The 25,389-nt window shown below is 44.0% G+C and overlaps 1 protein-coding gene across 6 annotated transcripts in view; it reads left to right on the top strand.

Annotated features, from left to right (window-relative positions):
- Nucleotides 1–25,389, top strand: part of SETD2 (SET domain containing 2, histone lysine methyltransferase) — a 384,325-nt gene that overhangs the window by 328,857 nt on the left and 30,079 nt on the right. For all 6 annotated transcript variants that reach the window (XM_029588239.1, XM_029588242.1, XM_029588241.1 and 3 more), the window contains 2 exons: nt 12,632–12,780; nt 13,058–13,169. In XM_029588239.1, coding sequence (XP_029444099.1) covers nt 12,632–12,780; nt 13,058–13,169 — 261 coding nt within the window. The remainder of the gene's footprint in view (nt 1–12,631; nt 12,781–13,057; nt 13,170–25,389) is intronic.

The raw sequence follows: 25,389 nt of genomic DNA, 5'->3' as shown, positions 1-25,389 counted from the left end.
GATATTAGGGATCTGGACCAAGCGCTTTTTGGGGAGAGCGTCTTGCGAGCGGGTCTTTTGGGTTCCCATCTGGTGTAATGTGGCTTTGGTACATCCCACTGGTCTGGACTGATCTGGGTATGTACAGGAAAGGAAAATTGGTTCTTACCTGCTAATTTTCATTCCTGTAATACCACAGATCAGTCCAGAATCCGCCTGGGTGCTACTGCCGAAAGACTGATTTACCTAATGGTTAGCTGCTGTATATAGGGAATCTATCAAAATGATTCTATATTATTTTGGTTTTTGTTATGAACCGTGGTTCAAACCTGATTATCAGGTATTGGGGTTGTTTGTTTCGGACCCTTGATGGTTAGATGGTTTTTTGTCAATTATACTTTGCTTGGGTATCGATAAATACTGATGAGCTGCAGGTAGCACACTTGGGATACCAGTGCCTCAAAGCTTTGCTCTCTGACTCCATCTGCTGGTGGGAGTGCATAACCCACTGGTCTGGACTGATATGTGGTATTACAGGAACAAAAATTAGCAGGTAAGAACCAAACTTTCCTCTCCCGTTCCCTGGGGGTTGGGGAACTAGGCAGCCTGGCAGATTGAGCAGCCCCCAGTGGGCTAGGCCCCACCCATAGACTTTTTTCTTGTACGTCGCATGGTAGGCCACAGCGGCTGTTTTCACCTGCTCTTGTGCATGTTCTGCTACCCTGTATAGGCTATCAGTGTGCACAGTGTGTTGGCTCTGCACACACGTTGTGCACTCAGTTTTTGGGCATACTTTTTTACGTGCTTAACTGAGCGCACAGGTTGTGCATGCGCCTTGCTGCGCTTTCTTGTAGGCGCTTATTTTTTTAGCGCATTTAATTTTTGAGCACGAGCCATTCCGACGCATGTTTATGCAGCAATGGTGCCGGAAAGCTAGAAGCCTAAGCATCTTCCTATTTTTGTTGCCTGTCATATTAGGGCTTCTCAGCCTGACCTAGATTCTAACTTGTGTCAACGTTACTCAGATGCTCAGGGAGAGTTTGTCGTCCTTGGATTTTGCTAAGCCTGACTCGTCCCATTCTGATGATTGGATGGGGGTTGCCAGATCTTGGTTCTCCCTTGACTGGCTCCTCTGGCGAGGGCAGTTATGTGGGACCGGCTTCAGTTCCTTCTGGGCTTGGTCTGGACCCGGCTGCTTTTTCTTGGGTGGAATCTTTTCAAGACTTACAAGCCTTTCTTCAGGCGCAATCCTCCGCTTCTCCCATTTCTGTCTGGTTAGACCCTCAGCAGGTGGCTCCTCCCTCTTCCAGTCCTATGCTTAAGTGCCAATGGCTCATCTCTGCTCCCTGCAGGGTGTTCCTGACAAGAAAGCAAACATTCCCGGACCCTAATTAATCTCTCACCCCACCAACATTTATCACACAGTCATTTTAGTATCAGCAATGTTTAATTATCTCTAGCTGACATTATTCTTTCCTTTTATTTCTCTCTTCGCCCAGTTCAATCTTCCTTGTTATTTGTAACTGCTTTTTTCGCACTACTGTTCCAGTTTGAAGTTTTTATGCACCCCTGTTCAACTGTAAACCAGCATGATGTGATTGTATCATGAATGCTGGTATATAAAAAACCTAAATAAATAAATTTGGCACTGATGATGAGGATGATCCTGATACCCTGGAAGATAGGGAAATTCCTCCAGGGCTGGAACCGTACCAAATCATGTTGCAGTTCTTTCATAGAGATGAACTGCCAGCCCTGATTTCCCAGACCTTGAAACAGCTGGGTGTTCCTGGTGCAGATGCTAAGTCAGAGCCTAGGGAGAATTCCATTTTGGTTTCCTTACATAAAGCCTCTTGTTTTTCCCCGGGGTAGATGCCATCCAGGAATTGATTGATCTGGAATAGGATGCACCAGAGGCAGATTTTAAAGGGTGTTGGACATTGGAAGGCCTGTACCCCCTGGATCTGGCTGAGAGAGAGCGTTTGCATTTTCCCAAAGTGGATGCTCTGGTATGTTCCGTGTCTAAGCGGACGACTATCCCGTAGAGGGAGGAGCGGCTTTGAAGGATGCACATGATAGAAAGGATTGATGCTATTCTTAAGCAAGCCTTTGAGGCAATGGCGATGAATTTACAGATTGCCTCCTGTTGCGCCCTAGTGGCGAGATCTTGTCTGCTTCTCTCTCAGGAGGTTGATGAGTCTGGAGGGAATTCCAGAGTGCTTACGGAGCCTGCTGCTGCCTTTTTAGCAGATGCAGGCTATGATTTGGTTCGGACCTCAGCCAGAGGAGTGGCTTCGGTGATAAATGGCCAGGCGTGAATTCTGGTTGTGAAGTTGGTAAGCTGACACAGCTTCCAAAGCCAATCTTACCAAGATGCCCTTTAAAGGCTCACTCTTGTTTGGGAACGAGTTGGAGAAACTGGCCAGTAAGTGGGACAAGTCTCTGGTACCTCAGTTGCCGGAGCATAAGAAACAGTTACAGCGCCTCTTTGGTATGAGTCATTTCCAGAGTTCCAGGTGTTTTCGTCCCTACAGAGGGACGACCTTTCAGTGGACTTGGCCTTTCGGTAGGTCTCAGTTCTTTTGTGCCCAGCAGCCCAAGCAAGGTGCGGGCTTGGGTGGTGGACCTTCCCGAGTTTCCCAACGAAGGTTTGCCAACCCACCTTCCAGAACAGGAAATAGGGGGACGTCTCTCTCTCTTTTATCGGAGGTGGGTTGAGATCATGTCGGACCAGTGGGTCCTGGTGGTGATAAGCGAAGTGTGTGCACTGAAATTTTGCAGTATTCCTCAGGACATGTTCATGGTGTCCCCTTGCCACTCCCCGTAGAAGAAGCAGGCAGTGCAGTTCACACTTCAAAGGCTCCTCAGACTGAGGGCTGTGGTTCCAGTGCCCATGTCTCAAATTATGGGGTGATATTCCATTTATTTTGTTGTGCCCAAGAAGAAGAGCTCCTTTTCTCCCATCTTGGATCTCAAGAGAGTCAACCATCATTTGAAGGTGACTCATTTTCAAATGGAAACAATGGTGGTGCAGTCGGAGGAATTTCTGACCTCCTTGGATCTGTCAGAAGCTTACCTTCATATTCCCATCCAATTGGATCACCAACACTTTCTACACTTTGCGGTGTTGGGGGCGCCATTATTACTTTCAGGCACTGCCTTTTGGTCTAGCTACCACTCCCAGAATGTTTTCCAAGATTATGGTGGTGGTAGTGGCAGCCTTGCAAAAAAGAAATCCTAGTGCATCCATATGTGGACGACTGGCTGATTTGAGCCAATTCTCAGGAAAAGAGCCGCCTGGTGACACACAAGGTGATCTCCTTATTGCAGGAACTCGGTTGGGTGGTGAACCTGACCAAGAGCAATATTCAACCATCCTTGTGTTTGGTATATATGTGGGTCCGGTTTGACTCCGGACAGGATTGAGTTTTCCTACAGAAGTTCGGATCCTGAGATTGATGTCTCAAGTTTGTCAGTTGTTGAACACCATACGCCTGACAGTGTGATCCTACCTACAGGTACTCTGCTTGATGGCATCTACCATGGAAGTGATGCTGTGGTCAAGGGCGCATATGCATCCTCTTCAGCACTTTATCTTGTTGGAACCCGCAGTCTCAGGATTATGTGGTTCAGCTCCACTTGCCTAAGGAAATCTGCTCCTGCCTCCAGTGGTGGTTGCAAGAGGATCATCTGTGAAAGGGAATTCCCTTGTCCTCTCCGGCATGGTTGGTACTCACGACAGATGCGGGTCTCCAGGGGGTTGGGGGGCTCACTGTCTATAGTTAACAGCCCAGGGGTGCTAGAATGTCGAAGAGTCCCGCTGGAACATCAATCGCCTGGAGACCTGGGGCGGTACGGCTGGCATGCTTGCAGTTCAGCCACAGGCTGAGGAATCAAGCAGTTCACGTGATGTCAGACAACACAATGATTGTGGCCTATATCAATCACCAGGAAAGAACCAAGAGCCAGCAAGTGTCTCAGGAAATAGACCAACTGATGGAATGGGCAGAAGGTGATCTGCAGATGATCTCAGCCTCTCACATTGCAGGAAAAGATAACGTAAGAACGGACTTTCTCAGCAAGGAGAGTCTGGATCCAGGAGAGTGGGTGTTGTAAGGCGAGGCGTTTCAGATGATTGTGAATCGCTGGGGTCTTCCATTCCTAGACCTGCTGGTGACTTCTCGAAATGCGAAGGTTCCTCACTTCTACAGTCGCAGGAGAGATCCGTGGTCCCTGGGAATAGATGCTCTCATACAGGTTTGGCCCGAAGACAGATTGCTTTATACCTTTCCTCAGTGGCCCTTCCTGGGCAGGATAATTCACAAGATTGAAGGCCACAAGGGGCTAGTACTCCTGGTGGCACCAGACTGGCCCAGGTGCCGTGGTATGCGGATTTGTGATGACTCCTGGTGGTGGGCCCCCTTCATCTTCCGCCGCACATGGATCTGCTTCGGCAGGGACTGGTTCTTTACAAGGATCCGACTTGATTCTGTCTTACAGTTTGGCCCTTGAGAGGGCTCGCCTGTTAAAGCATGGTTATTCCTCTGCGGTGATTGCTGCTTTATTTTGTGCTCGCAAGTTCTCCACTTCCTTGGCTTATGTGCGGGTTTGGAGACTTTTTGAAGCCTGGTGTGAGGAGCGGGGTTTTCTTCCTCATTCAGTTAAGATGTGTCTCATTCTTGATTTTTTGCAGGATGGATTGAATAAAGACTTGACCTTAATTCCTTGAGGATGCAGTTTACTGCTCTTGCCTGTTTGAGGCCTAGTGAATGATGTTACATTGTCGTCTCGTCCTGATGTGGCCCGTTTTTTGAAGGAAGTGAAGCACCTTAAGCCTCCCTTGAGGTTACCAGTTCCATTGTGGAGTCTTAATTTGTGCTGGACTTTTTAGCAGGTCCTATGTTCCGACCACTACGTAGCCTTTCCTTACAGTTGCTGACTTTGAAGACTGTGTTTCTGGTGGCTGTATGTACTGCACATCGGATTTCTGAGCTGCAGGCATTGTCTTTCCAGGAGCCGTTCCTTTGGGTGACTCCAGGAGTGTTACAGCTGCGTACTGTTCCATCCTTCTTGCCCAAAGTAGTCTCGGACTTTTATTTGAATCAGTTCATCTCCTTCCCATCCCTGGATAAGGTCAAGGATGTGGAGGAGTTTCGTTTTTTGCACTCCTTGGATGTTAAGCATCTTGTCATGCTGTACCTGTAGGTCTCTGAGTCTTTTTAAAAGATGGATCGCCTGTTTGTTCTCCATGGCGGGAATAAGCAGGGTTCTCCAGCTTCACGGGCTACCATAGCTCGTTGGATTAAGGAGGTAATCATGGCTGCATATGTGGATGCTGGAAAGCCATTGCCTACTCAGGTTAGGGCTCATTCCACTAGGGTTCAGGCAGCGTCATAGGCGAAGGTTAGTCTGTTGTCTGCTGTCTATATCTGCTGAGCTGTGACATGGTCCTCCTTACACACTTTTTCCAGGTTTTATCATCTGGATGTGCTGGCCCGGAAGGATGCAGCCTTTGCACATGCGGTGTTGACTGGACCGCAGACACCTCCCACCCTGTTGGGGAGTAGCTTTGGTACATCCCACTGGTCCTGAATCCATCTGTCTACACGCTAGGAAATGGAGAAATTACTTACCTGATCATTTTGTTTTCCTTAGTGTAGACAGATGGACTCAGCTTCCTACCCTTGGCTGCCGCATGAGTGAGTCAATAGTCCTGCTGTAGGGCTCTGGGTCCCAAGGTATTACTGGTAGGTATTCATCCAGTCCCTAGTTTGGGATACCTAGAATCTTATGTGATTTCAGTGTTTATGGTTGGTTGAGTACAGCTCTGATTAGCCGTTTTTAATCATATCTTTAATCAAGTTTTTTGCTTCTCTGACCTCAGTTGCTTTTGAAGAGAATACTGACAGGCTGGGGTCACTGCAGGGTTATATATACTGTGATGTCAGCTTGCTCCATCTGCTGGCAGGCGAGCATAAACCCCACTAGTCCTGAGTCCATCTAGCTACACTAAGGAAAACAGAATTATCAGGTAAGTAATTTCTCCATTTGAGAGAGTTGTAACATGGACTCTCTAAGAAAATGTCTCATGTCGTCCTGGTTTCTAGGAAAGAGTCTTCCAAAAGGTAGTGTGATTTTTAAATGAAGGAAGTTTGTCATCTAATGTGAGGGGTAAATCCGTAGATCCTTTTTCTTATTCCACATAAAACCTGCATAAATACCTTCTACATGTGAGACTGGTCTCAGAACCAACTTAAGTTAACCTTACTGCAATTAGCACTAAGTCTAGTTTGTAGAAGAGAACCCAATTTTTGTTCAGCCTTTAGAGGGCGATATTGATATTACTAGTAGAGCCTGCAAGGTACCCATGGGATTGCAAGTTGATTTTCATAGGGAAATTTCTTTTTATCCAACCAGACTAGACTAGATCGATTTATTGAGATGGAGACAAAACATCAGATTTGCTGACATCACATTATATAGGATTGCATACAGAACTCAGCCTGCCAGTGTTGTCTATGTCCAGCATATGGTAGGCAAGCATCATATGCTGAGAGTTGGATCCAGGCTAAGGCCGAGTAAAGAAAAAAATTAGAAGAGGACTCTGGCCATTGCTGGAGCAATAGACCTTGCAGTCTCTTCCTCCCTCTATTGAGCGGAATATGGTTCAGGGGCTTCTAAGAGTTTCAAGGAACTTTAAGCTATGGGCTAACTGGCCTGCCTTCTGAACTTGTTTGCCCTTCTCTCTCTATCTCTATCCCACTTCTCCTCTGTTTACCTTCCTCTGTGGTCCTGAACAATAAAGTTAAAAAAAAAAAAAAAAACGATAAAACAGAGTGAAAAGAGAAAGAAGGCTGTCGGGAACATCGCCTTACAGGTTCAGGAACTGTGGCAGGTGTCTGTGGTAGCAAAGTCTGTAATTGACTGCTCCCGGAAGGGGTTGAGGAGGCAGGGAGTCCATAATAGGACTTGACAAACACAGCAGAGCACACCGCAATGGCACAGGAGTCGGAGAGTTGTGCTACTTGTGCCTGAAGGAGGTGGAGGAGGAACTTGCCACTTTGGAGGAGCAATCGCCAGCGAGTGCTGTTCTGAAAAGCATTTCCTATGGTGCACTGAGGCGAGAAGAAAAGGGCCTTCCCATGTTGATGCCAGCAGTCACTGGGGAAATGCAAGTCCCCTTGGGGAGGTTATCTCTGGGATTCTCCGGGGAGTCCTCTAGTGCTGCCACCATCTCTCGTGCAGCTGCAGTGACTGCCTTTTTCCCAGAGTTTGTGCTGTTTTTGCACCAAGCTTTTTGTTTAAAGCAGAGTGCGGGTGCTGAGCCTTCTGTATCGCTTTTTCCACTTCAGGGGAAACGGTCCAAGGGGAGGATTTCCTCCAGGTCATGTTTATCTCTAATTTCTTTCATAGAGGGCCAATGGAGTGATTTCAGGAAAAGTTTTTAGAGCATGGTTAGATTTCCCCCAGGAAAAGAATAATCCTTGGTGATCTATCTGTTAAGGAAGAAGGAGCTGCCTGTCATGATTATTCAGGTTTTATGGGCCTTGAACATAACTGAGAATAAAAGCGAGGAGAGGAAGGCCACCGGGAACCTTACCATAACAGGCATGAGGAAGCCTGCAAGAGCTTTCCCCTTGCATCAGTCAATCAGGGAGTTGATCTCTGTGGGATAGAATGCTCCGGATGCTGTTGTGAAGGTTGAAAAAGCTATAATTAAGCTATAGCCACTCTTGATGGAAGAGAGGGAGAATTCAAGGCTCCAAAGGTGAATGCACTAATTTGTGCAGTCACAAGAGACCACTTTTCCTGTTGAGGGTGACACTGCCTTCATAGATACACAGGATTGAAAGATAAGCCTGTGAGGTCTCAGAGCTAGCTTTGGAAGCAGCAGGTTGTAGTGGCTATGTGGCCAGGATATGCCCGTGTTTGATACCACAGCTCCTTGGGAGCTTCTGGAGTAGAGTTGGAAGAGGCAGCTTAGCTGGAACTTGTGACTTTTTGATGGATGCCACTGATGATCTCATTTGAACTTTGGCCTGGAGCATGGGGACAGCTCATTGTTTACTGTGGTTGAAGAACTGAGCAGCAGCTCCAAGACGGGTCTCACTAAGCTTCCTGTTAGGAAAGTGTGTTGTGTTTTGTTTTGTTTTTTGGGTGGGGGAGAAGCTTGTCAAGCACTTGGAAGAATTGAAATCACCCAGGCTTCCAGAACTTAGTGGACTTTCTTGAGGAATTCCAACTAGAAGTTGATTCCAGGAGTCCAAGCATTAAAATTCCTGCTGCAAAAATCCAAGGGCATGGTATAGTATAGGAGGTGAAATTCTTCTAAGCACAAAAGAAAAGCAAGATCTGGGGGGGATAGCATCCTATGATATTAAGGTGGTCAATCAGGTGATAAGGCGATGGCAAAAGCCAGAAAGATTGCTTGGGTGCATAGCAAGAGAAATGATCCGCAGAAAAAAGGTGATATTGCCCCTGTATAAGTCCTTGGTGAAACCTCATTTGGAATACTGTGTACAGTTCTGGAGACCGCACCTTCAGAAAGATATAAACCGATTGGAGTCTGTCCAGAGGGAGGCTACTAAAATGGGCAGTGTCTGTTGTAAAACACATGGGAATAGATTTAAAGATCTAAACATAATTTATTTAGATTTATATTCCACTTTTCGGCTCTTCAGAGCAGATTACATTCAGATACTCTAGGTATTTCCCTATCCCCACAGGGCTTACAATCCAATTTTGTACCTGAGTCAACGGAGGATAAAGTGACTTGCCCAAGGTCACAAGGAGCGATGGTGGAATTTGAACCTTGGTTTCCCTGGGTCGTAGCCCACTGCTCTAACCACTAGACTATTCCTCCACTTCCTAAAGGAAAGGCTCTAGAAAGGTTCTAGAACAAGGGGGTCATAGGATGTAATCTAAGGCAATATTTTTTTACAGAGAGGGGTGGTGGATGCATGAAACAGCCTCCCATGTGGATGTGATGGAGATAAAGACAATATCATGCAGAATGCTAGTTTTTGAAATAAAAAAAATTAATCATTTGAATTCAAGAAAACATGAGATAAGCACAAAGGATATCTGAGGGGAGGGATAGGGTTGGCAAAACTGAGTAGTTGGTGTGGATGGCCAGACTAGCTAGGCCGTATGTGCCGTCATATTTCCATGTAACCATATGTTACATGGAAATATGGGTCTCAATGTCTCATGGTGCCAGGAGAGAGGGCAGAGAAGGGAAATCTGGGGTTGCTGGGAGCACTCGTAGTACACAGTGAAGGTTTGTGAACCCAGGCGACAGAAGCAAAGCTAGGCCGTCTAACAGCATAAGAACATAAGAAAATGCCATACTGGGTTAGACCAAGGGTCCATCAAGCCCAGCATCCTGCCTCCAACAGTGGCCAATCCAGGCCACAAGAACCTGGCAAGTACCCAAAAACCAAGTCTATTCCATGTAACCATTGCTAATGGCAGTGGCTATTCTCTAAGGGGGTAATTTTCAAAGGAGTTACGCATGTAAATGTGACATACTATCGTAGCAATTTTCAAAAGCTGTTTACTCGAGTAAAGTGCACTTACTTGAGTAAATCCTATGGACAATTCAATGGCATATATTGTAGCAATTTTGAAAAGCCCACTTGCTTGAGTAAAGTGTATTTACTCGAGCAAAAACCAGTTTTGCTCGAGTAAATGCTTTTTAAAATCAAACCCTAAGTGAACTTAATAGCAGGTAATGGACTTCTCCTCCAAGAACTTATCCAATCCTTTTTTAAACACAGCTATACTAACTGCACTAACCACATTCTCTGGCAACAAATTCCAGAGTTTAATTGTGCGTTGAGTAAAAAAGAACTTTCTCCGATTAGTTTTAAATGTGCCACATGCTAACTTCATGGAATGCCCCCTAGTCTTTCTACTATCCGAAAGAGTAAATAACCGATTCACATCTACCCGTTCTAGACCTCTCATGATTTTAAACACCTCTATCATATCCCCCCTCAGTCGTCTCTTCTCCAAGCTGAAAAGTCCTAACCTCTTTAGTCTTTCCTCATAGGGGAGTTGTTCCATTCCCCTTATCATTTTGGTAGCCCTTCTCTGTACCTTCTCCATCGCAATTATATCTTTTTTGAGATGCGGCGACCAGAATTGTACACCGTATTCAAGGTGCGGTCTCACCATGGAGCGATACAGAGGCATTATGACATTTTCCGTTTTATTCACCATTCCTTTTCTAAGATTTATAAAAGGTCCTTTTCATCTTCATCCTCCTATAAAAGACTCCCCATGGCAATGGGACTTTCATCTCATCTTGCCAAGACTGATCTATCCTCCATTTGAGCCGATCACATCTAATGACATCAAATTTCTGACTTGGAAAATCCTTTTTCTTCTAGCTCTCACTTCTGCTTGGAGAGCAAGCAAACTCCAAGCGCTAGTAGCAGACCCTCAAGTCACTCAAAAAGAACTCTTCCTAAGATCCTTCCAAAGGTAGACTCTTGCTTCCATTTAAATCAATCCTATATGGTTTCCAAAATTTCATTCCTGTAAAGCAGAACAAGCAGAAGAACTCTTCTTTTTTTTTTTTTTTACCTTGAGAGAATAAAACTTCTCGGAAAATCTTGACAATTGTTCATCTCTAGGAACCTACTTTTAGTTATTTTATTTTTCCTGGGAATTTCAATGTTCTAACAAAAAAAAAAAATCAGAAGAAAAATCATTAACTCCTCTGATTAGTTTTTTGTTATGACATTGAAATTCCCAGGAAAAATAAAATAAAACTGAAAACAAAGATCTCTCTTCATTTCTTATAATTCAATAAACAAGGTCGTCCAGTAGGAAAACAAAGCTTTCCTTTTGGCCTTCACTGCATAATTTTTTGTTTTAAAGATGCTGGCATAAGCCTTCCCAGAAAAGTAAAAACTCATCAGACTCAAGCAGCTGTGGCTTCAGTGACATTTTCTCTTTCAGCCTTTATTGAAGATATTTGTACAGCAGCTATATGGTGGTCTGTTCATACCTTTGTCAGGCAATAGAATTAGGGGTCACGAAATGAAATTCCATGAGGGACGACTCAAAACCAACATCAGGAAATATTTCTTCATAGAGAGGCTGGTGGATGCCTGGAATGCCCTTCCGGAGGAGGCGGTGAAGACAAAAACAGTCAAAGAATTCAAAGGAGCATGGGATAAACACTGTGGATCCCTAAAGGCTAGAGGACGGAAATGGAAAAAAGGGGTATAAAAGGGGAACCTGCTCAGTGCAGCAGTTACTACTCGTAGCAGAAGGCATTTATTTATATGATCACTGTTATACCGCAAAGTATCACTGCGGTTTACACACTTAAAATACAAGCTTAACATTTTTTGACTGAAAAACAAAAAAGACAAATATCTCTAAGGATGATTCCAAATTCCTCAGTATAACAGGGACCCTGACTTTTACCGTCCGGGAAACTGATAAGTATGCGGTGACCTGTATGGCGCAGCAGATACTACCATAAGCTTGGACTGTTTGGTCATTTTCTGCTGTCATTTCTATGTAATCAGAATTTAATGATATTTCCAGGCATGGTGATTACTACCCTTAACCAATTAGCTTTGATGCTTTTGATACAACTGCAACATTGCTCTCCAAGAGGGAAAAAAAAGGGGAATTAAATTCAGACAACAACCAGCAAGGACCCCGACTTGTTCGGTCTGGGGTACTGATACGCAGACATAAGGGAAAAAACGCAGGCCTGCTTCTACAGCCAAGTCCAAAAGCAAAGCACCTTCAAGCAGCATTGTCTGAATTATCAAGAAGGCCACTCACATCGTAAAAATGTTGCTAGCAGTAATATTTTACGGGTTAGACAGATGCTTGGTTTTGATTGTAAATATTACTACCATTATCATAAGGCTTGAGGATAACTGCAGAGAATGGCAGTTACTTACCCTTAAAGGAAGGAAACCTGCACAGCACTGCAGATGCTACCTTAAGAAACTTGTTGGGCAGACTGGATAGACCATTTGGTCCTTTTCTGCCATCGTTGCCATGTTACTATATACAGTATATATGTTACATTATCGTGTTGAAGAAAACTCTAATAGAGATAGTGTCTTTGGTCAAACAGTATAAAACAATTCTCTTCAAATAGTAACTTTAAAACCCAGTCATAAGGCATATGAAAAAAATGGTTTTTTCATATATTTTATGCAACTCTCAACTTGGGAATCCCCACTTGTGTGGCTGTATTTGCTCCTACTTTTTCATGGAGAAAACAGTTGCTCACGTGTAACTAGTGTTCTCTATACATAGTAGGACAAATCAGCCATGCCATCCCACCCTCCCCCCCCTTAGAAATTCAGCTGGTGAAAAGACTGAGGAGACTTGCACAGAACCGGTGCACGGGAACTCCTATGCATTCTCAGAAACATTTCTTTCTGAGCTCTGAGCACCATTGGATGTCATCACCCACTTGTGTGGCTGATTTGTCCTGCTGTCTACAGAAGAATACCTGTTACAGGTAAGCAACTTTGTTCTACCTTGAGACGGAGGGATGGACTTAGATGATCACATATTCTTCCTTTCAGTTCTCTTTTTTCTGTGATGCAATTTTTTAAACTTTGATACTCTTTTAGTGACTTCTCATATTTTTGGATTTTTTTTTTAGCCAGAGTTGGTGGTGGCGGCGGCGGCAAACAACCTTCTAGATCTCCCTCCACCATCTCCACCCAAACCCAAAACTATCGTCCTTCCACCCAGTTGGAAAACAGCCCGGGATCCTGAAGGGAAGATCTATTATTATCACGTGATTACACGGTGAGTCCATTAAACCAAAGTGCTCTGCAATATAATACACCAGGAAACAAAATCCCTGTATCATGGGGCTCCCTGCCCCAGCCCTGCAAAATAAAAATAAGAGTCACAATAAACAGTTTGGTTGGGGTACTATATTTCTGACTTTTGAGTGCTATCAGCACTTGGTTCTCTTTAGCTAGAATCAGAAGCAGAGTTTGCAGAAGTCTTCAGTGGAACAGCATCATTTGCATAGCAGTGCCAATGCAAACAGAGTCACCAGTTTAATTTTATCTCCCAGACAAACACAGTGGGATCCCCCTGCCTGGGACAGTCCTGGAGACGATGGCAGTGTGGAGCATGAAGCTGAAATGGACCTGGGCACTCCAACCTATGATGAAAACCCAATGAAGGTAAGAAGTACAATAGTAGATTACAGGTTTAACATGAGTACTGTGTGCCAGGCTATGTTATGTAAGGTTGAGCATGTGCTAACATGCACTGGATGAGGTCCTTTGGACAGATAAACCACTCTGCAAGAAAGAACTTAAGGAAGGGAGTGGATTGGAGTAACAGCAAATACACCTTATTTTTAGATGAACAGAATGAAGAGGTAGTCTTGCTAAGAAACGCTTGAGGCAGTCAGAATTTTATAATGGGTGTTTATTCAGGGCAAGTCCCTGCTACTTTGCAGGATCACTTCAAAGAAAACACTATTGCTCACAATTCACCAAGCCTTGCTGTCCAGCTAGCTAAAAAGTGCTATCATAAGTTTTAAGCCTAAACGTCTGCAGATAACTGACCTTGAAGAGATTTGACCTGTTGTAATTATGAGCATCCATTTTAGACTAGTAGCAGAGGAGTGATCTCATCATTGTGTCCTTTCCCATTAAGACTCTACCACAACAAAATGGATTGCATTAGCAGGAAGTAACTTCATTAAAGGCAAAACAACAGAGCACTTATTGGGGTCTTACATTTGCTTTCCATGTCATCTCCTCTACAATAAGCCACTTCCATATTTCAGCAAGAGAATTCTTTACTACTCTGGACATTATCCTTACTTGTAACTGAATAAATAATGGGAACACAAATGTGTGCATGCACACTTCTCATGCCAATCAACCCACAGAAATATTGTTTCCCTGTACGTACCAGGATGAGTCCAGACCGTGGGTTGTCTCCCCCTTCCAGCAGATGGAGTCAGAGCAAAAACTGAGAAGGCGGTCCCTTATTAGCAAGTGCACCCTCTACATTCCCTCGGTATTCCCCTGACTCCAGCAGATGCGGGCTGCACCTACGGTTCTCCCTCTTACTTAGAAAGGACATTTCTTTATAGTTCTTCCTATAACCTTTCTTCGTTGGATGGATCTTTAAAAAAAAAAAAAATAATAATAGGAAAACGTTCAGAGCCACCGGTTCAGTTATCCCGGGCTGAACTTGCAGGCAGGATTCCTGTCAGGGACATTCCTGTCTCACTATCTATTTAATGTATTCCTGTATTTGTGGGGTAAGTTGTACTTTTCTGTTTGGGACTACTTGCAGGTTCTGGGAACCATGGCCTCCGCTATAGATGTGGTACCGTGGGCTCTGGCTCATATGAGGCCTTTGCAAAGAGCATTGCTTTCCCGGTGGAAACCGATATCTCGAGAATTTCAGATGCCCCTGCCGCTTCCATCCTCAGTCAGGACCAGTCTATCCTGGTGGCTCCATCTAGATCACTTGCTGCGGGCCAGTCTCTCATTTCTTCAGCCGCTGGCTGCACAACAGAACATCTTCTGTCGCCAGCTCCTGGGAAATGCCGACGACACCGCAGGGCCTCGTCTTCTGCCTCCCTTAGTATGCCATTGTCTTTGTAGGGTTTGAGTTGCAGACCTTGTATCATTTTAGTAGCCTGCTGAACTGCTTCCATTCTCTCAATAACCTTATGAAGATGTAGCCTCCAGACGGAACACACTAGTGACCTATACAAGTGGAATATTACCTCTTTTTTTCCATCTGATAATACTTCTTCTTTTGCAATCAAACATAGTTAACTTTCCCATTGACTGACTACCTTGAGATTATCCACCTAGATCTTTATTGTATGACAATTTCCAGTTCTTGTCTTTCTATTTGATGTGAGGCTAATGGACTTTTGTGCTTTAGATGCATTATTTTACACATTTTAGCACCGAATCTCATTTTCCAAACCCTTAATGTTGTTGGGAGTGTAAGATGCCACTGGAAAGAGAGACTATGAGGGACACCTGCCCTTAGGCCTCCACTGCGTTTTCACCATTGCGGCAGATTTGTTTTCTGGTTGTAACCATAGTGACCAAAGACATAGGGGCCAATGCAATATTGGATGCACGGGGATTTTTTGCATCGTGGGGTAATAGCTAATAGCCTCATCTACATGGAATTTACATGTGATGAGCATTATTAACCACGTGCGAGTTTGGATGCGAGTTTTGGACGCACTGATCCCCTTATTGCATCGGGGGTTATGGACGCACTTCCAAAATGCATGTCCAAGCACTCATTAACCTGTGCACCAGGCTTAGCACATGATATTGCATTGGCCCGATGGAGCAGTGATGTTCAAACCTTACTTCACAGAGCCTCCCACTTCCCCACCCAATAATTTTATTTAGTCATTTGTAGACCCTCTTTACAAACCCATCAGGATGACCAAGGTAGTGTACAATTGAAAAAACACAGCAGTACGAAATTAGGAAAAATAAAAACAGGCAATACAGAGACTACATAGGTAGCAAACTCCACCCCCTCTCCCCAAACTTGCCCAAATTAATACCAAGGCACCCCAAAACAATCCCAGTTGTTAAAACTAAATTTTCTTCCCTCGAGATCCCTGGCTGAAACTGAAGATAAAGAACCATTGAAAAAAAAAATTTATCTAATGCTTAGTAAGTCACCTAATCAGCAAATATTATGTTGGAGAAAACAGCCACATTTCGAGTTTTATTTATTAATTATTTATTTTAAAACATTTGATATTCCGCTTTGTGCCAGGGCTGACTTCTCAACGAATTGCAGAAATTAAGACTTAGGTTTAACATTTATTTATTTATTTTATTTGTACAGTTTTTATGTACCATTGTACAGAAACGAGTTTCTATCATTATGGTTTACATTCCAAATAAAAAAATAACATAAAATATGAATAATTAGAATACATAATTAGAATAAAAATTACAAAAACAGGATTAATAAAATAAATAAGACTAAAAGATAACTACATTCATTACTAAAAAGTAAAAGCTAGAAAAAGTAAAAAATTAGAAGTCTTTTCATTCGGGGTCAGCTTTGAATGCCTGTTGGAAGTACCATGTTTTTAGCTCTTTTCTGAATTTTCTCAAATCCAGTTGTAATCTCAGGTGGTAAAGTGTTCCAAAGTTTCGGACCTGCGACTGAAATAGCTCGGTCTCTCGCCTCACTTAAATGAGCAGATTTCACTGTGGGAACTGTAAGGAGACCTTTATTTGCGGACCTTAATTCCAGTTGAGGGACATGAAGTCTGATTGACATGTTCAACCAGTCAGTCTTTTCTCCATATAAAATCTTTTGTATGGTACATAACATTTTATGTTTTATTCTAAAAATTACCGGCAGCCAAAGAAGGCTTTGCAAGACTGGGGTTATGTGGTCTCTTTTTTTAGTGTTTGTTAAAAGCCAGGCGGCAGAATTCTGGAGAACCTGTAAGGGGTCAGTAGTAGATTTCGGCAGACCTAACAAGGTAGAATTACAATAATAATAATATAATTAAGTGAGTGCCATTGTATGGCATAAGGACCAAGTGTGGGAAAAACTTTAATGTTTCTAATGAGTCTGTTCGGAAGAGGTCTGGTTGAATAGCCAAGCCTTAGCTTTTGTTTTCCGTAAAGCAAGATAGTTTGCTTCCTGGTGGGATGGGTAAAGACCAGAAAACCAGTCTCAAACAAGATCTCCCTTGGGAGTCTTTTCCATCAAGTAGGGACCATTATGGAGAAAAGCTGGAGCTTTAAAATGTGCCCCCCCGAATTATCCATTCCGTCTGTAAGCCGCCCCCCAACACCTATCCAAGATTCTCTCCTTATGAGATCTGTGGAGACTTGTATGGATCAAACCCCGAACTAATAATGTGGTAGAAGCAACAGAAAGCAGGTATGAAGCTTTCTCACTTCCTACCGAGCAGAGGGCATACTGGAGGATTGCAGATCATGGAAGACCTGGAGGACCACTAGGATTTGAGGAGGGGGGATTTATTTATTTATTTATTTAAAAGCTTTTATATACCGATGTTCATGTACTGGTACATATCACGTCGGTTTACATAAAACCAAAGTTAGAAATTACATCGAACAATCGAACATTATATCAAACAAGAGGGTACAAATAACAGGTCTAACCTCATGAGAACTTATAGCTATCGCTGAGAACTTATAGATAGAGCTGAAGACGATTTAGGATTAAAATTAACATACAGCTCGATACAGTAACATTCATTTGAAGATTTCTCGTCTGTAACGAGCTCGCTGCGCACAATTCGGACGCGTAAGGCAAACCAGCGATACAGTCTCCAGTTTCGCGCGTCCGTAGCGCTTCTTAAAACAGACGCGTAACCCTTCCCCACCCGGCATGTAAATGAACGAATTAGCTGTATAATGAAGGAATTAGCTATTCCCCTCCGATACCGTAACGCGCGCTCAGGTTATCTCATTAGTAACGCACTGTTTTGCCGCGGCCGTAACGTGTTAGTTTCCCGCCTCCCCCTAGTAGGAGTTAGGACTGTGAGTCTAGTAACAAATCCATCGACACCGCTTAAGACACTCAAAAACAATAAAACAATAAAAAAAAAAAAGCGATACAGAGATGATCGAGAAAATGTAATGATGTGGGACACATAAAACCTGTCAGAAAAAAAATAAAAATTTTTAAATACCTGTCGGAGGGCTGCGTGGGTTCAGGCGGCGGCGGCGGGAGCCGGGTGGTCGTGTGTTAAATCTAGGCCGCGGGCGGGTGGGCGCCTGTTCCAGGCGGCAGCGGCGGCGGGGGGACACGCGTTAGTTCGAGACGGTCGGTGGGCGGCGGGTGGTCGCGTGTTAAATCTAGGCCGGGTCCGCACAGGCGCACATTCATTCATCCAGGCGGAGGAGCCGGCAGCGAAAGCAGCCGGCTCCGCCTGAATGAATGCGCGCCTGTGCGACCCCTGCGATTCGGCGCTCAAGGCAGTCACATGCCGTGACGTCACGGCATGTGACTGCCTTGAGCGCCGAATCGCAGGGGTCGCATTCATTCACTGCCTTGAGCGCCGAATCGCAGGGGTCGCACAGGCGCGCATTCATTCAGGCGGAGCCGGCGGCTTTCGCCGCCGGCTCCTCCGCCTGGATGAATGAATGCGCGCCTGTGCGACCCGGCCTAGATTTAACACGCGACCGCCCACCGACCGTCTCGAACTAACGCGTGTCCCGCCGCTGCCGCCTGGAACAGACGCCCACCCGCCCGCGGCCTAGATTTAACACGCGACCACCCGGCATCCCGCCGCCGTCGCCTGGACCCACGCGGCCCTTCGACAGGTATTTAAAATTTATTTTTTTTTGAACACTCAGGTTTTTACATATTTTGGTATTTTTTTTTTCACTTCATGGTGCCTGTCATTTCAAATGTCATTTGAAATGACATTTGAAATGACAGGTACCAGCGCACCCTGGTTACTGTATAGGCGCTGTATTAAGCGCCTATACAGTAAAATGGGTTACGGCGGGCATAACCCTTCCCTACCGCTTTAAAGCCGCGGCATGCATTTGCATGCGATTAGAGGAAAGTATCGGGGAGTTAGTGAAGAGAACTGTGCGTGCGGGGAGGAAGGGTGCGCCTGACACTGCCGCACTGTTATTACCGCGGCCTTACAGGATCGACCTGATTGTTATTACAAATAAATAAATAAATAAACAACAATCAACAAAGTCGGAATTACAACCCGACTTAATAAACATGGGTGAAGATTGAAGTAAGTGGAGCCAAACAGGAGAATTAAGGGCTACGGCGTCGTAGTTCTAACGTGATGGGATGTAAAGAGAAACAAGAACCCCCTTAGTGCCAATTGTCTCAAAACCACCCACTCTTGACCTGCAGAACAAATTAGTCTATCTTTTCTGTTCTCCTTCCAGATCATTCTGGGTTTTTCCCCATGTGAAAAGCTTTGAAATGGGAGTTGGAAAACCAGAACTGACTAAAGCCAGGCAGTTGCTCTGATTAGAACTGTCTGCCTCAGGACCTGAAGCTGTACTCCCTGTGCTGCAAATGCTCAGTGAGCTAGTTGGCTCTCCTATAGAAAATGCATGTTAGAAATGAAATTACAGATGCAGTTCGTTTCCTGGGCCTCACTCGCCTCTCTCCAGGGGGTTTGAGAAAACGTTTCATGCTTACTAGGGAATGCCCTTAATTGCTTTTCTTATTATATACGTTTCATGTGAGCATGTAAAATGCCTGTCAGTGTTATGTAATGCCCTTGGTCCATAGAATGTGAAGCACACAGCCATGATCAGAGGGCATTCACAGCTCTCAACACATGGGCAGAGCAGTCCAGGCGCAAGAGATTAAACGGCAGAAGTAAAGCCAAGATAAGCGATGCATACATGCTGGGAAATAAGACATGCATTAACAACATGATCCTTCTGTTTCATAATGGCAGGGGCAGTGCAGGCACATAAAGGCCATTTGTTGTCACTAGGGACTACTTTCATTCCTACATTTCTTTGTTTTCTTCTTAGTGGGCATTTTGGTAAAATCATCCCCTCAGTCCTTTAAATATCTTCACGTTGTAGTAAGCAGTTTTACTTCCCTCTGCTGTGCTCTTTGCAGTCCCCAGGGCAGCTTGTGTCTCGTGACTGGATGCAGCAGCTGTTCTCCAGCTGCTTTCATTAGATTAGCTCCCTTTTAGTGTCTGTGCCCAGTCTGTCCATGTCTGTGCCAGCTCCGTCTTCAGTATCAGACAGCATGCTTCTTTCGAGGGGTTGCTGCAGCTGATCTTCAGAGGCCACCTGGAAGCCAGGTGTATTGAAGGATCTGTGCTAGGGGTTGGTGCTTTTGGAGAGCCAGACCAGAGGGCCCTTAATCCGTGGGCTTGCAGACAGATGGACAGCCAATTGGTCTGATTCCCAGCTCAGGGTCCCGGGTTATTTGGTTGGAGCCTCAGGGTAGATTCTGTGGCAGAGTGTATGGAATTATGCAGTCCCAATTTTACAACTCTTCAGCTTATCTATAATGCAAAATATACCTATTTGTTGCCATGATTTACTGCACATGAAAGTTTTGGATTTTTTGGGTTTGTTTTTTGTTTTTTTTTTTTACTAAAACCATGATATTTCAATCTTTTAGCTATTCATAGCCAATCACAATGGCTTTTCTTTTTAAAAAGTTGGTTTTTGTTGGGGGGGAGAGGGAAGATTGCTTACCATACTGTGTTAAATGCAAATCCTTATGCATAGCAGAACATCCTAATCCTAAATTACTGTTCATATTGGGCCTGGATTTTCAAAAGGGGTTTTGCACATAAATGGACTTTTGAAATTTGTCCCCGGGGGGTGTATGCATAAAAATGCGGAAGTGATGTCACACGTACACGGAAAAGGCATTCCCAGGGATGGCGTTGGAGCACCTATTCCGCATGCACAGTTAAGCAGTTTTATCATTTGAAATGCTAAATTCCCTTTAAGCTTTTGAAGTGCATTCATTTTGCATAAACAAGATCTTTGGTGTATATCGATTTATCGCGTGCATATTCTTCATGGCGATCCTGCAAATCTGACTGGCTGTTAGGTCACCAGGGACAAGTTTGGGCAGCCTGGGCTTTTCATTAGATTCACCTACTATTGTTGCCCAAAAATAATATATATTCTCTTTCTCAATTTCATACATCTTTTTAATCAACTAAGAAAAAGGGTGATCCATATCAGTTTATAATGCTAGTAGTCTCAGTCTACAGGCTTGTGCCCACAATGGGCTTTTAGACTGGATCATATGCATGCTTTAAGATATAATCATTTATGGTTCTCCTTAAATGTACAAAAATAAGTCTCTAACCAAATCCTATATCTCATGAACCTGAGCAGTACTTAATCTCCAAAAGACGCTCAACCACGATTTTCCCAAAGTGCTCATAAACATGGAACCCCTGACATCGACGATGTTTCGGCACTTAATGCCTGCCTCAAGGGATCTTATTTAGGTACATTTTTGTACTGGGATACATCATCTCACATGAACCTCAAAAATGGCGTCAATATCCTGATCACATGGTTGGTATGATCTTAACAATTTTACAGAGGTGCCAAGCTCTGTATTTTTGGTAATAGACACTTCTCTTTTTTTCCTAGCAGATAAAAGGACTTTTGCTTCTTGTTGAAACGATCATGTTGGTCTGCCTGCTCAATATGGTGACTGAGTTCTGTGTTAACCTTGTGTAAGCCAGTCTAAGAATGCTGAGTTGGTTTGTACAGAAGAAAATGGATTGTTTACATTTTTAATCATTTTGTTGTTAATTACCGGTATATTATACTATATACGTTCATGCTTGTAAACCGCTTAGACCTCTACCCGCGTATAAGTGGTCTACAAAAGTTTTTAAATAAATAATACAGAAATGTCAAAAAGGGAGAGATTGTGACCGCAAGCATACTCTGCATCTTTAGAATTTCAGAAAACTAAGAAGCCTAGACCTAAAGCAATAAAAGCCTTTCCCCCAGTTAAGGAGGAATTTGAACTAACCTAGTGATACACATGAAACTTAGTATCCCCTGCTCAGTGTTTACATATGCCTTCTTTGGTGCTCTGGATCACCAGTTGTTCTGTGATATAAATGCCTGTTAGCGATGGAGAGAGCATATGATTCATTCAACCAGCATTAGTATATATATTTATTTATTTTATTTATGTGTTTTTTTATACCGAAGTATCAGTGTTGGCCTTCACTCCGGTTTACATCTAGAAACAACTCAGTACATTTAAACAGGGGTGCAGCTTTAACAGGGCCACCTTTATACCTTTTTGCCACCTTTGTACCTGCCGATGATCTTCATTCCTCAGTTCCATTAACCTTTGTGATCCATTTTACAGTTATCACAGGACTTTCCATAGGCAAGGGCAAAAATGACGCTTTGTGGTTTGTTTGGCCTGCCATGGCAGCTTTTTGCTCTTCCTTAGGACTTTCAGCTTCATGGGAGCCTGCCCTCACTAGGCTAAGACAACATGAGCCTTCATTATTTGCAGCTACTTCGGGTTTTTCACCATTTTGTCCTCTACCCTACTTCCCGCCCAGCCCAGCCATTGCAACGACAATCCTGCAGCTGAAAGACATGGACTATGAATTCATCTGGAACTCAGCACAAGTGCTCTCTTCAGCTAGCCGGTAGGTAGCTATGAAGGTTGACTCCACAGCCTTCCCAGCCAGTCCAAGGAGCAAAGATAGGCTAGGGAATTGAGCCCAGGTCTCCTGCATGGGCCATGAACCCAAACCAGCAATGGATGTTAATAGATATGGAGGAAATGCTAGCTGATAAAAGAGCAATAGAAAATCATCCATTCCCTGTACATACCCGGATCAGTTCAGACTGCTGGGTTTTGCCTCCCTTCCAGCAGATGGAGACAGAGAAAAACATCTTGCTGCAAATTAGTTTTGCATAGTAAATTCGATTTAAACAAGATTCAATGCACCTCACTATCATGTTACATCAGAAATGTGCAAGCAGCTACGTCTTGGAAAGGAGGGACAATTTTTTTCTGACTGAAGATACTGTGTGACAGCTGCTGCTACAATTTTCTCTGAATGCAGCTCTATAAATGGAAGTACAAAGAATGCCGCAAATGGAGTTTCTGTTCCCGCTAGAAGACCCACGTCCTCTGCTTCTCATGTCTGCAGAAGAAAAGGTTGTGATGATAGTTTCACTGTACTGTAGCCTTTCCTGCAGGATCTGGTCAGGCAAAAACACAGATCATTTTAAGCTGGTTACAGGTTTCTGTGACTTCAGATAAGATCTCAAGGTGCACGAGGAACCCAGGCCACACACTGTAATGCAAGATCCTGTCATTACCTGTGAATCTTGCAGTTCAGAAAGTGCACAGTCAATATGGCATTGTTGAGCTCTTTTGATGATGGAAAACAATAATTACATTAATTAATTACATTAATTTAGATCACCTGTAGCCTAGAATATGATGTCAGATAAAGACAGTGAAAGCCCATCTAGTCAACTCTGTTTGATCTCTGGTTTTCCCTTCAGTTTTTGCCAACTAAGTATCCTCTGTGCTTATCCCAGGCTTTCTTGAATGCTGTTACTGTTTTTGCCCCTTCCACCTCCCTTGGGAGTCTATTCATGCATCCAATTCTCTTTCTGTGAAGAAATAGCTCTTAATGCTACTTCTGAGTATATCCCCTTTGAACTTCATATCATAACCTTTTGTTCTAAAACTTCTTTTTCACTGAAAAATGTTTGTCTATTTACACCTTTGAAGTACTTGAACATCTCTGTCATATACCTTCTTCTCTCAACTAAGGTGTACAGATTTAGATCTTTTAAAACTCATTTCATAGGGCTTTTTGTGCAGGTTCTGCACCATTTTGGTAGCTCTTCTCTGAAGCTATAAATTGTAGCTTTTTAGTACCTCACTTTCACACAAAAATATTAAACGTATGTGCTGAATTTAATACACCTAGACCTGCTTTTTAAAATTCTTCTATTGTGCCTTTGCCAGTTGGCCACAGTGAAGCTCTGTGATTAGATCCCCAGAAGAAGGAGGGAAGAGGCTATGTGTGGACCGACCAAGTGCAGCAGTCTCTATAATGCATGCAAGGTTTGCTGCAGCAGGATGGGAAACTGCAGTGCATTTCATCAGTGTCTGGAGGAGTGGGGGAAAGAGCACTTCAACAGGACCCACAGCTTGCAGGAATATGTCTGCAGCCGGGCCAGTCTTAAACAGAATTCCCATTGGCACGCTGACTGCCATGACAGGAATAGCAGCCAGTTTAGGGCTGATTGGCCCATCGGGGGAGGCTGAAATGGGGCTTCCTGTGTTTGCTGCCTGATGTCCCTGGACAAAACCAGTTTCCTTAGGACCTGAGGCCTTCTAGGGATATCTGTTGCTCTAGCCTGTGTTCCCTTGGCAGTGTCTTCCCTGTCCCGAGAATTTTTTTGTTTCTTGAATCAGATATTTTGTTGAAAAGAGCATGCAGGACTAGGACATTTATCCGGTTCACCTTCTCCTCAACAGGTTTTTACTGTGGGTCTGCCAAGGAGAGGAGAACTGGGATTTTGAGGAGGAGAAGTCCTCCAGATCACGCATGCCAATGGTTTCATTTAAAGATGGCCAGAGGAATGATGTGGAATATTGGGAGGATGAAGAAGGCTTCTTCAGAGAAGAGAGAGAGTCCTCCGTGATCCATTTGATTCGAAAGTAAGAGCTGCCTTTCCCTGATTGTTCAGGCCTTGGTGGTTTTGAACATATCTGAAGATAAGTGAGAAGAACGCAAAGTGGCAGGAGACCCTATCATGGCAGGAATGAGAGAGCTTGCTAGGGCTTTTCCCATGCATCAGGCAATCGGGGAATTAATCTGCTTGGAGTCAGATGCTCCATAATGCTAATTTAAAGGTTGGAAAAGCTAACACCCACTCAGGATTAACTCTGCATCCATTCGGAAGCTCCTGCCAAGCACTGCCCAGGTCCACCAGCGCATGTGCCTTCCTATATTGGCAACCTCACACTTGCCAACTGGGTTCCTGCTTGCCTCTGGGCAAGTTATGTGCCCACAAGCTATCCTCTAGTGGTTTCTATGAACACTGAGACCCCATATAACCCAAGGGTCACCACTTCCTAGAAATACACCCACAGATCAAAAACACTCAATATTGGTATTCTTAATCAGTCCAAGACAGGCAGAGCTAACAACATAAGCATAGTGAATGAAACAAAGATTTAACCTGCAAAATGGACCAGATAAAACAACAAGAATTAAACAGTAAAAATTAACTAAACACCTTTCACTACTTATTAGTGCCTGGGAGGATCAGAAAATAGGCTGTCCACATGAGCTGAACTGGGCCTCAGCACAGAGATCTGCTCCCTTTCTATTCCCAGCTTAGACTAGTTCCAGCACTTTTAGGGCTAATTCTCTGAAGGGCCAAACAGTGTACAAAGTACTAACAGTCACTCCTTGACCAATGACCTTCTGATCAGTAATAGTATTTTGGACAATGACACTGCAGGATGTTTCAGTCTTGCATTTTTGCAGGGGTGCTGGGATGTGTATGCTGTTCAAGACTCCTCTTGAGTCAAGGCAGCATCCAAAGCCTCTACTTGAACTACAGTGCAGTGGTCAAACATCATCTACAGGCCAGCAGGGAGGAAATGAGCTCACAGAGTAGAACAACAAACCACAAAGCATACAAAACCCCTGTTCGCCACAGGACACTTTATCCTTTAGCTTTTTCTTTTCCTCTACAAGCAAAGGCCCCTTAGTTGGATGCCATAGTTTGCGTAGTCACAATGAAGACCACTATTTCCATAGAGGGAAGCACAGCCCTCAAGGATGCACAGGATCAGATGATTGAGTAGGCGTTTGAGACCCCTGGGCTAATGCTCCAAGTGGTTTTATGT

The sequence above is a fragment of the Rhinatrema bivittatum genome, chromosome 2 (genome assembly GCF_901001135.1).
Source record: "Rhinatrema bivittatum chromosome 2, aRhiBiv1.1, whole genome shotgun sequence".
NCBI classification, from domain to species: Eukaryota; Metazoa; Chordata; class Amphibia; order Gymnophiona; family Rhinatrematidae; genus Rhinatrema; species Rhinatrema bivittatum.
Note: the sequence above shows the minus strand (reverse complement) of the source record. Positions and strands in the feature narration are given on the sequence as shown.